This window comes from Ursus arctos, unplaced genomic scaffold (genome assembly GCF_023065955.2).
Source record: "Ursus arctos isolate Adak ecotype North America unplaced genomic scaffold, UrsArc2.0 scaffold_26, whole genome shotgun sequence".
Classification (NCBI taxonomy): Eukaryota; Metazoa; Chordata; class Mammalia; order Carnivora; family Ursidae; genus Ursus; species Ursus arctos.
In genome coordinates this window covers 11085605-11100428 of record NW_026622941.1, presented here as the reverse complement: position 1 = coordinate 11100428, position 14824 = coordinate 11085605, and the positions used below count along the sequence as shown (strand labels likewise).

At 35.4% G+C, this 14824-nt stretch overlaps 1 protein-coding gene across 1 annotated transcript; it reads left to right on the top strand.

Moving 5' to 3' along the window:
• The first annotated feature begins 4026 nt into the window (after positions 1 to 4026).
• Positions 4027 to 5266, top strand: TAS2R10 (taste 2 receptor member 10). Its single transcript, XM_026502419.4, has one exon. The coding sequence runs from the start codon at positions 4027 to 4029 to the stop codon at positions 4996 to 4998; it is 972 nt and encodes a 323-aa protein (XP_026358204.2). The 3' UTR covers positions 4999 to 5266.
• Positions 5267 to 14824: the final 9558 nt, after the last annotated feature.

Genomic DNA, 14824 nt, shown 5'->3' with positions numbered 1-14824 from the left:
CCCAGCGGGCTCAGTCCTTAGAGCACGGGACTCGATCTCCAGGTTGTGAGCTCAAGCCCCATGTATGGCATGGAGTGTACTTAAAATAAAAAATTTAAAAAAGAAAAGAAAAAATAAACAGCTAGGTACATATTACCTTTTCCCCTATTTCTTATATAAATGGTAGTTTGCACTTTCCTTTTTTATTTCATAATATGTAAGAAATTGCTTCATCCATTTATAAAATTATTTCTTATTCTTTTTCAAAGCTTCATAGTGCCAGAATGGATTCAACTAGGTTCTTATGTTTATATTTGTTTCCAAAATTTTGCAATTACAAACAATGCTCCTATGAAAAATCTTGTGCATATGTGTTTAGTGCTTCTGACACCTGATCCCACTGTGTGTGTGGTTGGGGGAGAGGTTTCCTACACCATCAAGTAATTCATTCAGTTCTGACACTCTCTACCCAGAGACAGCATCAGGTCCCATGGACTAAGGACTCAGTACCACCAGACTGCCAATCAAATGCCGGCCTCAGGCTTGGGTTTTTACTTGTGCTTTGACCCAACTGGTTATAAATCAGGGGTTTCCATGATCCCCATCTCCAGGGCTGTTAATTTGCTAGAATAGCTCACCAGAACTCAGGAAACCAGTTTACTCAGCAGATTACCAGTTTATTACAAAGGGTATTAAAGGATACAAATAAAAAGTCAGATGGGGAGATATGCAGAATGAGGTCCTGAACAAGAAACTTCTGTCCTTGTGGAATTTGGGACCCGGCACTGGTACAGGGAAGCATTCTGGTTCACCAGCCTGGAAGCTTTCCAGACCCCATCCTTTTGGTGTTGTCTGGAGGCTTCGCTACATAGGCATAATTGATGAAATGATTGGTCATTGGTGATTGACTCCACCTCCATCTCCAATCCCCCTGCCCCAGAAATCAGGGGATGGGACTGAAAGTTTCAACCCTCTAATTCTGGTTGATTCCCTGCAATTGGCCCCTATCCTCACGGGCTTTCCAAAGTAACCTCCTTTACATAATCTCAGTTGTGGTTGAGAGGGGCTTGTTATGAAAAACAGGACACTCATTTCTCCTTTATGGCTCTGAAGCCATTTCAGGAACTGAGGACATGAGACTATATATTAGAATGTGAGATGATTCCACTGCTCTTATTGCTTAGGAAATTCTGAGGGTTTTGGGAACTGTGAACCAGGAACCATGGATGGAAGACAAAAATACATATTTATTTTACATTACAATATTATGGCATTTTTATATTTTTGGAAGTGCATCTTCAGTGTAAATTTGAATAAACCCTAACTGAAATCTCTGAAGCCCAACTCCAGAAATAATTACTTTTAATTGTTTTGTGTATAGATTGTTTCCTTATACAGACTCAAGCAAATATATTTTTATTTTTGCACATTTTTATAAGAAAACTAAATGAAATAATTATATGCTACTCTTCTCCCACACACTTAATAGAAAAAATATATAAGCAGAGTAGTATGCTACATTTCATATTTTATCAAAGAATTTGAGCATCTAACCAAAGCAGATAGTTCTGGATTCTGGCATAGTCCATAGAATTCTAGTTATTATTAATAGTAGTAACATTTTAGAGCACTTATATTAATAATGTAATTGAAAATAATGTTTGATTAAAATTTTTATTTACTGTCCAAGAACTGTTTCATCATCAAGGTCACTTGAATCTATTAATGTTCTTAATTACTAATTGAGAAAAACCCAGAGTTCAACTTATTGCTTAATAAATGTTATCTTTTCAAATAATGTAAGAAGCACTCCCATGTGTTAATCATTATTCTCTATCTGCAAAGGACAGGATTCAGTGTTTGGTAAACACCTGGGGGTGCAGGGACAGTGGCCCGTTTGGAGAGGTCCCAGGAGCTCTGCACCCTTTCTATAAACCTTGCCCTTATGCATTTCTTCCATCTAGCTGTTCCTGAGTCATATCCTTTTTTAATAAATTGGTAATATAGTAAGTAAAATATTCCTCTGAGTTCTGTGAGCTGCTCTAGTAAGTTAATCAAATCCAAGGAGGAGGTTATGAGAAGCTCTCTGATTTATAGTTAGTTCAGAGGCACAGGTAACAGCCTAGGCTAGTGACTAGTGTCTGAAGTGGGGGCGGAGGGAGGTAGTCATCTAGGATTGAGACTTGACCCTATGGAATCTGACGACATCTCCTAGTAAATAGTGTGACAATTGAGTTGAATTATAGAACTCTTGATGTCTGGAGAGTTTCTTGGTGGTGTTACGGGAAACAAACCTCCTCCACAAACTGAAAATGCTCTCAGTAGGAGTTCACCTAGTACTAAGAACATCCCTATATAGCATCTGATAATGTCAGAGCAATTATAAATGTTTGTTGATAGAATAACTGTCTCATATCAAAACGCGTCAAATGAAGATGAACTGCCTTGGAAATTTTCCTGGTAGCTCAAATTTAATTAAAAAAATCTGTATCTATGACAGAATGTGTGTATAGGGAGTTTGAGTCATTGTGTCTTAACTGTAGGTACTCTGATTCATATAAAAATCAAATCATAACTTCAGCAACGCTAACTAAAAACAAATTCTCTACTCTTCAGATTTCATTTTGATTTTTATAAAAAACCTTTCTGACATTAGTAGTGATGTACCCTTTCATTTCTGATATTAGTAATTTGTGTCCTCTCTTTTTTTTTCTTTGTTGACCTAAGAAGCTTATGAATTTTAATGACCTTTCAAGGAAGTGGCATTTTGTTTTATTGATTGTTGTCTGTTGATTTTCTGTGTTCAATTTCATTGTTTTCTGCTCGAATTCTTATTGTTTCTTTTCCTTTGCTTATTGGATTGAACTTACTCTTCTTTTTCTAGTTTCCTAAGGTAGAGGCTTAGATGATTGATTTTAGATCTTTCTTCTTTTCTAGTATATGCATTCAATGCTATACATTTCCCTCTAAGCACTACTTTCCCCACATCCCCCAAATTTTGGTAAGTTGTGGTTTCATTTTTCTTTGGTTCAAAGTATTTTAAATTTATCTTGAGATTATTTCTTTGTCCCACATGTTCTTTAGAAATGTGTTGTTTAATCTCCCTGTATTTGGGGATTTTCCAGTTTCTTTCTGTTATTGATTATGAATTCTATTCTGGTCTGAAAGCAGATATTGTATGATTTTTACTCTTTAAATTTGTTAAGGTGAACTTTGTGGCTCAGAAGGTGGTCTATTTTCATGAATTTCCAGGTGGGCTTGAGAAACATGCATAATCTGCTGTTGTTGGATGAAGTAGTCTATATATGTCAATTATATCCTGTTGATTGATGGTGTTGTTGAGTTCCAGCTATGTCCTTACTGATTTTATGCCTGCTGGGTCAGTCCATTTCCAACACAAAGTGGCAATTGTTCTGTGTTTCTATATAATCGAGTCATAATCTATTGTCCTCATTATACTGAAACTTGAAATGTGTTTTGCCTGAATTATCAGGAAAAGGACAAAAATATGTTTATGCCTTTAATTATTCAGAGTGAAGTGTCTACAATGGCTAAGTTAGTTTGCCACCTGCATAAACTATTGTTCCTTTATATGTATTTAAACTGTCATAAATACAACATAAATGATGATTTTATGGTTGGTATTTTAAAAAAGGAAGTCCGATTTTTGTTTCTGTTGTGTTTTGTTTCCTGTGGGTATACGTTTGACACTCCTACTCCACAAGTCAGGCTAACAAATGCAAAATAGCCTCAGGAGGACAAGTGACATCCATGAAACAGAAACTTTCATTTACATCTTAACAAATTATATGTAGGCATTCAGTCTGGACACACGTTCTCCAGACAAGCTAAGTTATAGATGAAACTGAGGTGGTTCCCATGAAGACATTTGAGATTCCATCACAAGGCATTATTAGGGCACTTTTAAGTCTTTATGTAATGAGAGAGAAGAAAATAATTCTTCCTTCAAGCAGCCAACATTTGTCTCATTCTGCAACAGGTAATCTAAAATAGATGTAACAGAAGCAATATTAGGAATCGGCAGATATGCTAAGCATACTGGAAGGCCTCTTCATTTTTATAGCAGTTAGTGAATCAATACTGGGCGTTTTAGGGAATGGATTTATTGGACTTGTCAACTGTATTGACTGTGTGAAGAACAAAAAGTTTTCTATGATTGGCTTTATTCTCACTGGTTTAGCTACTTCCAGAATTTGTTTGATATTGATAATAATTACAGATGGACTTACAAAGATATTCTTTCCAGATATGTATTCCTCTGGTAACCTAATTGATTATATTAGTTACTTATGGGTAATTTTCAATCAATCAAGTATCTGGTTTGCCACCAGCCTCAGTGTCTTCTATTTCCTGAAGATAGCAAATTTTTCCCACCATATTTTTCTCTGGTTGAAGGGTAGAATCAATAAGGTTCTTCACCTTCTGATGGGATCCTTGTTTATTTCATGGTTATTTACTTTTCCACAAATTGTGGAGATTATTAATGAGAGTAGAATGAAGAGTGGAAATGCAACTTGGAACCTCCACATGCAGAGAAGTAAATTCTTTACTAAGCAGATTTTGCTCAACCTAGGAGTCATTCTTCTCTTTACACTGTGCCTGATTACATGTTTCTTGTTAATCATTTCCCTTTGGAGACACAACAGGAGCATGCAACTGAATGTCACTGGACCCCGAGACCCCAGTACAGAAGCGCATGTGAAAGCAATGAAAGTTTTGATATCTTTTATCATCCTCTTTATCTTGTATTTTATAGGCATTGCCATAGAAATATCATGTTTCACTCTGCCAGAAAACAAATTGCTGTTTATTTCTGGTATGGTGACCACAGCCATCTATCCCTGGGGTCACTCATTTATCCTAATTCTAGGAAACAGCAAGCTAAAGCAAGCCTCTTTGAGGGCCCTGCAGCAATTCAAGTGCTGTGAGGTGGGGAGACTTCTCACAGCTGCACAGACGCGTGTGGGGAGAAATGGATGTTCTAGGAGAATAATCTAGTGAAGAAGCCCCTGAAGATCTGTTGTACTTGCACCACGCACACTTGCATTGGTGGTAACTGTGTTATCGAACATTCTAGGAAGTTTCACCCTTCAACATGACAATTCAGTGGCTCGGTCAGCTTCCCAACCTTGTGATTTCTTCTTCCCACACACCTCCTAGAGGAAAACCAGCTTGGAGACTATTTTCACTGTAAAGGTCATGATGGTGAGAATAAGCACCTAAAACAAGAGTTTGCACTGTGCTTTACCTGACTTCCCTGAACCACTGACAGCCTTTCACGAAGAAGACCTGTAGAAACAGAAAGCCAGACAAAGGGAATTGTAATCAGTCTTGATATTTAGAACATGGTTCTAAGAGTCAGAGATAGAGGTGCATCTTTTGAGTGTGCAATTTTAATTCTTTAAAAGGTCACTTTTGCTTTCACTGTTTAAATCTTAATTTGTTTGTAATTGGCATGTGTTTAGTGTAGTAGCCATAGCTACTACAAGATATGATTTATCTTCTGCTATATAGAGAGTTCTGTAGGAAATAGCTAGGAGTCAGAGTCTACATGGGGGCCAGGAGATCAGAGCACTGATGAAGGAGTCTTTATATTCTTCAAACCCACTGATTGGAGGTGAAGTAGAATCATGAGCCAACTGGAGTTGGGCAAAGCCTCTGCTAGAAGTACAGATCCAAAGGACTCAACACGGTCACTGAATTATGCTGAGGGACACAAGACTGAACCCGGGGTGACTCAGTATGAAGTAGGAGATGTTCTGCTTTAGACATATTTATGTTCATACACACAAACTCACACTCACAGACATTTTTCAATATTTCAATATTTCATATGCTGATTTTTGAAGGGAATATTTATGTCCAACCCTGAATGTGAACCAAGTAACCTATTTTGGCTACTTGCAAAAGTGCATTGACCTTATTCTACTGCCTGAGGCCTAGAAGATTTCTAAATAGGGCTTAATTCAAATAGTTTCTGAATTATAATTCAAATAGTTTCTGAACACTAACTCTGCTAGGATGTAGTACTGAACAAGAGGCTAGCATAAGGAATAAGATATTCTAGTAGAAAAGCAAATAAATAGCAAGTAATAACTTAAACAATTATATTTATGGAGTTGGGAAAGAAAAACTAAAGGGTGCTAAACAAATGATCTGACTTGGTCCTGGGAAAAGAGAAGGTGCCCCTGAAGTTGAAATGTTTTTGTTTTTGTTTTTGAGATCTGAATAATGCCTAAGAGTAAGGTGGGCAGAGCAGGAGAGATTTGGGATGGGAAACATGCATGTGCATAGGTGTTGAAGCAAGAAGGAGTAGAGGGTATTGCAGGAACTGAAGGTCCAATATGACTAGCATATAGAGAGTGCAATATTTGAAATTATTTTTTAAGAAAAATTCCAGTATGGAAGAACTTCATGAATTCCTTGCAGAATTGATAAGTTGCCCAGCAGAAATAGTAAACTAATATTTTGATAGTGAAAAAAATAACCCATCCTAATTTCAATCTCAAAATCATTCAAGATTATTATGCTTACAGTTGTTACTTTGATCACAAAAGATCTTTTCAACTTGCATATATTTGATTACTAATGAGGTTAAGCATTTGTACAGAATTATTAACCAATGGGATATAATTTTTGGGAATTGTTCATTTGTTTTCTTTCTATTTTTTCATGCCTTATGATGTTTCTTACTAATTTTGATACTTTATATATTAACATTATGCCATATATGTATTATGATCTTTTTTTCTTAATTTGCTGTTTAGTGAATAACTTAGTTTTTGGTGTTTGGGGAAATGTTTGTAATTTATATGCACTTAAACCCATTTGTTTCCCTTTATGATTTATCTTCTGCTATTTTTACAAAAATTTTGTTTGGCTTTATTGATACATATTCTTTTGATCATAAATCCATTTTTTGTCTGATTATAAAATAAAACAGTTTCACTCACCTAAAATTAAAAACACAGAAAGGAATGAAGGAGAAATTGAGATTGTGCATATTTGTGACACTCAACTACTTACTGTTAATGTGTTTCTACATAGATTTCAAGTTAAATTTTAAAATAGATATGTATAGATTCAGAGGTATGTGGCTTAATCTGTTTTGATTATATTTATATGTAAACTAGATGGATAGGTCTTTTATCCATAAATAGTGGGACTATAGATGATTTTTGTTTTCTTATTTTGGTCTTCTGTAAATTCCTAAATTTTCTATAATTTATGCAATAATTAATGTAATTGGTAGATAAAATTAAATAAAATACATGGTACATGAATAAAATCTGTTTGGTTAACTTTCCTTGAAAAATGATGAAAAGAGCATTCCCTAGAGTTTTCATTAACTGTGTAAGTATTAACTCTAAATGTCTGCTGCCTTGGCAGTTCTGATAATTTAGCTTATCTTTTTTTAACTTTCATTTATTAAAAAAGTAAAATTTTTTAATTGAAGTATAGTTGACATTAATATAAAATTAGTTTCAGGTGTACAACATAGTGATTCAACAATTATATACAATAGAAAATGCTCATCACTAAAAGTGTATTACAGTACTATGGACTGTATTCATTATGCTGTACTTTACATCCAGTGATTTATTTATTTTCTAACTGGGAGTTTGTACCTTCAAACCCCTTCACCCACATTGCCCTCCCCTTTGGCAACCACCAGTTGGTTCTCTATACTTATGAGTCTGTTTCTCTCTTTGTTGTTGTTGTGTACTGACTCGTGATTATGACTCTTGGTCGTCCTGTATTTTGTGATTCTATTTTGAACTTAGTTTCTTTTTTTTTTAAAAGATTTTTTTTTCCATTTTGAGTGAGAGAGAGAGAGCATGAGCAAGGGGGAGAGGGAGAGGGAGAAGCATACTCTCCGCTGAGCCGGAAGCCCAACTTGGGGCTTGATCCCAGAACATGGGGCTCCATCACAGGACCCCAGATCATGACCTGAGCTGAAGGCAGATGCTTAACCATCTGAGCCACCCAGACATGCCTGAACTTAGTTTCATTAGAACTTTAGCTGTGGCCTTATGGCACATTCTGCCAGAAAGGATTTAACTTTGCTTTGAGGCTGACAGGCACTACCACCTGCCTTGTACTTCTTCAAATTAAAATTTCAGTTTGTAATTTTTTAGGCTATATAGTTAGTACAAGTTCTGGTTGCAAATATATGTATGTGCAAATCTTTTTTTGGAAATTCTCAGAATAACAAATCTTTTAAATTCTCCCTTTAATTCAGTGTGGTTGACAAGTAAATACCCCTAATTTTAACCTTTTGCTGGACATACAGTATTTTTTCATTCACTTTTAAGGAACTGCCTCTCAGGGGGTCTTGGTTTATTGATAGCTCTTGATCTCACTTCTTTTTTTTTTTTTTTTAAGTATTTGGGAGAGAGAGATACAGAGACAGAGATAGGGAGAGAGAGCATGAGCTGGGAGGAGAGGGAGAAGCAAGCTCCCCACTGAGCAGGGAGCCCAACTCGGGGCTTGATTCTGGGACTCCAGGATCACGACTTGAGCCGAAGGCAGACACTTAACCAACTGAGCCACCCAGGCGCCCCAGTCTTTCAGTTCTTAAGTTCCATTCCTTTGAGGGTGCACGCACGAGATTCTCCAGTTTCATTTTAGATTGGGACCCTTCCACATGTGTGATGTAAGCGGATAACGTCAGGGGAGACTGAACTGGCCGAGGGGTATACAGGAAGTCTCTGTACTATTTTCACAAATTCTCTCTAAATCTAAAATTATTCCAAATCACAGTATTATTAAAAATAATGTGCCTAGGAGATTATTGATTCAGTACACAGGGAGATTTCCCATTTGTTCTTATCACAGCGTCGTACTTCATCATATGGTTTTACTATTCAGGCATACCTCATTTTACTGCACTGCACTTTCTTGTGCTTCACAGATACCGTTTTGTTGTGTTTTGTTTTTATAAATTGAAAGTTTGTGGCAAGCACCTGTCAAGCAAGTATATCACCCAGTGCTCGATCTCACTTCTAATCTTGGAGACGCCCAAGCTAGGCACCTCATCCTACATGCGTATGGTCCTTTAACATGTATGCTCTAGTTTAAAGGAAGTTGAAAATGCCCCCAAAACTCTACTTTCAGCATTACTTCAATAGTGAATGAAAGAATGAAAAACTGCATATGATGGAAACTTACTCCATTGTTAGTTCATACATCTTTAGTAAATAATAAAAAAATAAGTTGTTGAACCATCACTATTATATTGCCATATTTTATGATTTCATGTAACTATCACGAAGCTTGGAATTTGTACAAACATAGGGAATTGTAATTAAGATGCATCAAGAAAGGCTCTATAGCAAAACAATTTGATCAAAGTGTCATGATTTTTTGACTTGAGTGCCAGGAAATTCAGTAATCTAGTACAAGACTTCATTAATCACAACAATTCTATGAGGTAGATATTATTTTTAGCAATGTTTTACACAGGAAAAAAGTTAAATACAAATATCATCAAGATTTTATATCAACTCAGTGGTACTTGTGAACTACTTTGCTCAGAAAATTAGTTACAGAAACCATTTCTTGACATTAATAACTACCCTTTAACAAGTATGCAAAAGACAATAATTCACAAAATTTTTTATTTTAACTATTATTTTAGTTCATAAACTCTTGAAAAACTTTGACTAGTCAATGCCTTTCAATATGAAACAGCAATAGATGATATTCTGATCCAACTATTTTGAACAAAGGTGAAACAAATGAGACTCTTTTGACTTTTTTTCCCATTCTGTTCTGTTTATGTTCTGTTCTTAGAACATACATTAAGCTTCACTTTAGAAAAGTTTTTCAATGAATAAAAATCTATAGTATTTAATTTTAGTTTTTCCCAAATTCTTGGTATAAAATCTTTGGTTAACTCTACTCTTTTCAGCCACAGTACACAAATTTATGATGTTTCCATAATATCTTATATTTCCTAAAATATTTCTGAGAGACTGACTCCTTCATCTGTATTTGATAACTTTTTTGAGAATTAACAAATATATTTGTCTAAGCTTTTTTCCTCAAAGTTCCAATTAATACTATCAACTAAGCTCCTTTTTTCAGCATCTCTGTATTTATTGATTTGAAATAAAAATTTTATTTAGTAATCTTCTGTGTTGTCATAGGTCATCAACATTTCTATTAATAATATTATTTGAAATTAGCATTTCCTTTGCTTCTGTCATCCTAAACATAGTAATGACAATTTCCATGCACATTCATAGAATGAATGTTCCTGCAATTTTATGTGGCATTCTTCACTTTAGCTATTGTGTAATTTTAATTAGTTTTTTTTTTTACAATCAATCTCATTCTTTTGTAGAAATGTTCATAAGAGAACTTTATTTTATTTTATTTTATTTTTGGATGAATAATGGTTTTATTTATTTATTTATTTATTTATTTATTTATTTATTTATTTATTTTTGATGTAAAGCTCCATGATTCATTACTTGCGTATAACACCCAGTGCACCATGCAATACGTGCCTTCCTTAATACCCATCACCAGCCTATCCCATTCCCCCACCCCCCTCCCCTCTGAAGCCCTCAGTTTGTTTCCCAGAGTCCATAGTCTCTCACGGTTCATTCCCCCTTCTGTTTACCCCCTCTTTCTTCTTCCCTTTCTTCTCTTACCGATCTTCCTACTTCTTATGTTCCATAAATGAGTGAAACCATATGATAATTGTCTTTTGTGTTTGCATATTATTCAACATTTTCAAACATTCTCCACATACAAATTTTACTTTTTGTTGCAGATAACTACAAAAAGCTGTCTTGATAAACTTTGTACTAACTGAAATTGCAACAATAACTCAATCCAGAAAAAAAAAATATTACTAGAGCCTTACAGTTACAGGAAACTGAAAATAAAATCCATTTATATATTTTTTATTATAGAAATATAGAATAATTAATAAATGGCTTTCTAGAATAACAATAGGATTCATTCTGTCGGAGAAGTAAAATGAAAATAAACCTTTAAATAAATAGTAATTATGTACAGTTTCTGACATAAATGATAGCTTCTTCATATATTTTAAGAGGACAATTGTGTATATTAAATTGTTATTGTATTTTGGTACTAGAGATCTATGTTTATAAGAGGGATGTGAGTTTTCTAGTTCTTCTAAGACAATGATGGCTACTTAGATGTGATCTCTTAGTATTTCCTTTTAGAAACCTCTTTTTAGATGCACCTGGGTGGTTCAGTCAGTTAAACGTCTGCCTTCAGCTCAGGTCATGATCCCAGGGTCCTGGGAGAGAGCCCTGCATTGGGTTTTGCGCTTAGCGCAGAGTCTGCTTAAGACTCTCTCTCCCTCTCCATCTGCCTGTAGCCCTACTTGCTCATTTTCTTTCTCTCAAATAAGTAAATAAATCTTTTTTTAAAAAGCAACCTCTTTTTAAAAACATTAAGAAGACCAGGAAAATAAAAATAATCATAACCTAAATCTTTAGTGTGACCATAATGTGTAGAAAACCTACTCATTACAGTTTCAGTGTAAATGGGTGGAGAACACCTGAGGTGAACACAGTGAGCCAAAGAGCTCATGCTGATGTCAGAATTCCAGTTGATCTTTTCAGAGAAGCAGAGGATTTGGAAGGACCCTAGAAGTGGCAGAACTCAGATGCCATCCATAAGGTCCACACCCTAAGAAAAGACGAGTTACACTGTTTGTGAACTTCACTTATCTACAGAAGAGGATCAGTGAAGTAGCAATGCAAAATGCGTGGGGCAAGAGGATATATTCAGGAAGGCAGTGCCTCTCAGGGAGAGAGAGGAAGACACCACAGAAAGCTGAAGCAGTATCAAGAATTCTTGAGAGATAAGCCAAGACCAAGCAAGACAGAAACAAGATAAAACTGGAAAATAACAGGAAGTCTGTACGCAGAACAATGACATATAATAATGAAAATGTCGAAACTGTGGTAATCAAGAAGATCCCAGCACTGAGAAATAAATAAAACAACATAACTTCAACTTTAGCTCCCCAACTGTTAAAAAATCATCTTTCTAGTAGTTGGTGAAGGAATATCCATAAGATTTAAAGAACCACCACCAGAAAAATCACAACAGCAAAAATAAAATATCTGCATACATACATGGCTACACTCACTCACGCGCGCGCACACACACACACACACACACACACACACAAACACACAAAAGGAAAACCAACCTTTTCGGCATTTTCAGTATGTGAATATATCCTAGAAAAGTAACAACGACAAAACAAAGGAAGATTGATACAACATGCTAGGATGAATTAAAGAGAATTAAACAAGCGAAAAACACCATGAAGCATAAATGAAACTCTCATACAAGATATGATCAAACAATAGAAAGATAGGACACAAAAGCTGATAGAAATCAAGAAAAAAATTTAAAGAGTTAAAATCACCTTAGAAATGGAGAGAAATTTCAATGTGTATTAGAGCACACAGATCAATCAAAGGTATTGATAAAGGAGATAAAAGAAATGAGAAAGAAGAAAGTAACACAGAAATCATAAAAGACAATAATATTAAAGAGAAAAAGACAAATACAAAAAGCAGGCCATGATAAAGAGACACATGAAAAAGTGCTCAACATCACTCAACATCAGGGAAATACAAATCAAAACCACAATGAAATACCACCTCACAGCTGTCAGGAGGCTAAAATTAACAACTCAGGAAACAACAGATGTTGGCAAGAATGAGGAGCAAGGAGAACCATCTTACACTGTTGACGGGCATGCAAACTGGTACAACCACTCTGGAAGACAGTATGGAGGTTCCTCAAAAAGCTAAAAATAGAACTACCCTATGACCCAGCAATTGTGCTACTAAGTATTTATCCAAAGGATACAAACAATGATTCGAAGAGGCACATGCACCTCAATGTTTATAGCAGCAATGTCCACAATAGCCAAAATTTGCAAAAAGCCCACATGTCTATCAACGGAAGAATGGATAAAGAAGTGGTGGTATAGGTGGTATAGGTATATATATACACTCATATATACATACATACATGCTGGTGTGTATATATCTATCTATATCTATCTATCTATCTATCTACATACTCAGTCATCAAAAAAAGAAATCTTGCCATTCACAAGGATATGGATAGAACTAGAGGGTATTATGCTAAGTGAAATAAGTCAGAGAAAGACAAATACCATATGATTCCACTCATATGTGGAATTTAAGAAACAAAACATAGGGGAAGGGAAGGAAAAACAAAATAAGGTACAAAAGAGAGGGAGACAAACTGCAAGAGACTCTTAACCATAAGAAATAAATTGAGGGTTGTTGGAGAGGAGGGGGCTGGGGGGATGGGGTAACTGGGTGATGGACATTAAGGAGGGCACTTGAGGTAATAAGCACTGGGTTTTGTATGCAACTGATGAATCACTGGATTCTACCTCTTAAACCAATAATACAGTATGTGTTAATTAAATTGATCTTAAATAAAAAAAATCTTAAAAAGCAGGCCATGATAAACAAATAATTGGATCTCTGAAGAGAAAAAACAAAGTAAGGAAATGAACTAATACTTAAAAAGAGGATTCAAGAAAGCTTTTTAAAAATAAATTACTTGAGAGACACCTCAAATAGTCAGTTAAGCATCTGCCTTCAGCTCAGGTCATGATCCTAGGGTCCTGGGATTGAGTCCCACATCGGGCTCCTTGCTTAGCAGGGAGCCTGCTTCTCTTTCTGCCTGCCATTCTCCCTGTTTGTGTGCTCTCTCTCTAACAAATAAATAAATAAAATCTTAAAAAAATAAATTACTTGAAAAAAATAAGATAACAAAAGTAAATTACTTGAAGTCATATGTTGGAATGACAACATACATGGGAAGACTGATCCAGAAAGTTCAGCTCAGAGACATATTCCACTAATCACGTTAGACTTTAAATGTGAAGATTAATTTCTCTGAGTTAACAGGCCAATAGGACAAGTCACTTGAAAAGGAAAGAAAAAAACCTGATACCAAACTTCTCAACATTTGTCAACAACATGAAAAAGAAAGCAAAATTAACACTAAGCTTAAGGAAAAAAGTGTGAGCCAATAATTTTTTATCTAGGCACACTGTCTTTCAAGTACCAAGGTGGTTGGGGGAAGGGAGAATGTTTTTAACACAAGAACTTAGGAAATACTGTATCTACCAGCCATTCACAAAAAATAGATTAGAGGCTGACATCAAATAATTAAGAGATATCCGGGAGAACTTTGGCAAAAAGAATGGTGGTGGCATTTAATATATTTAACTATAGATAGAAGCTTAAATAAAAGAAGGAGGGCTAGTGAATGATTGCAACCTTACATTGCAATAATATATAGACAGATGACAGGAGATTCCGTCTCCTGGGTGTCTTGTGAGGAAGTAGGGAGAATGAGCTGAAAGTTACAAACACCTCCCTTCGCTTCACTTCAGTGGGTGATGGAGTGTGAGAGAGATAAGTGTTGCCTCTTGAAAGGCTGCAGGGAAAGCAATGTCCTTAGAGTCAGGATTTAGTTGTGAGGTTGTAAAATAAGGAGTCTATGGATAGAATTGAGGGCTCTATGAACTTGTAGGGCCACCAAATTGTATCTTTCTTCCTATTAACCTTTAATTTAACCCTAGCATTCCTCCTAGGTATGAAGGTCAGTAACAATCACAGAAACATCAGCAGTACCTATAATTTTTCATCTTTAGAAATCACAGATCACTACTGTTACAGATACCTCAAATTATCTTTACCTTTCTCACTGCTCTTTCTGCCAGATATTATTATTGAAAAGAGAAGCACAGGGAATACCAAATCACATT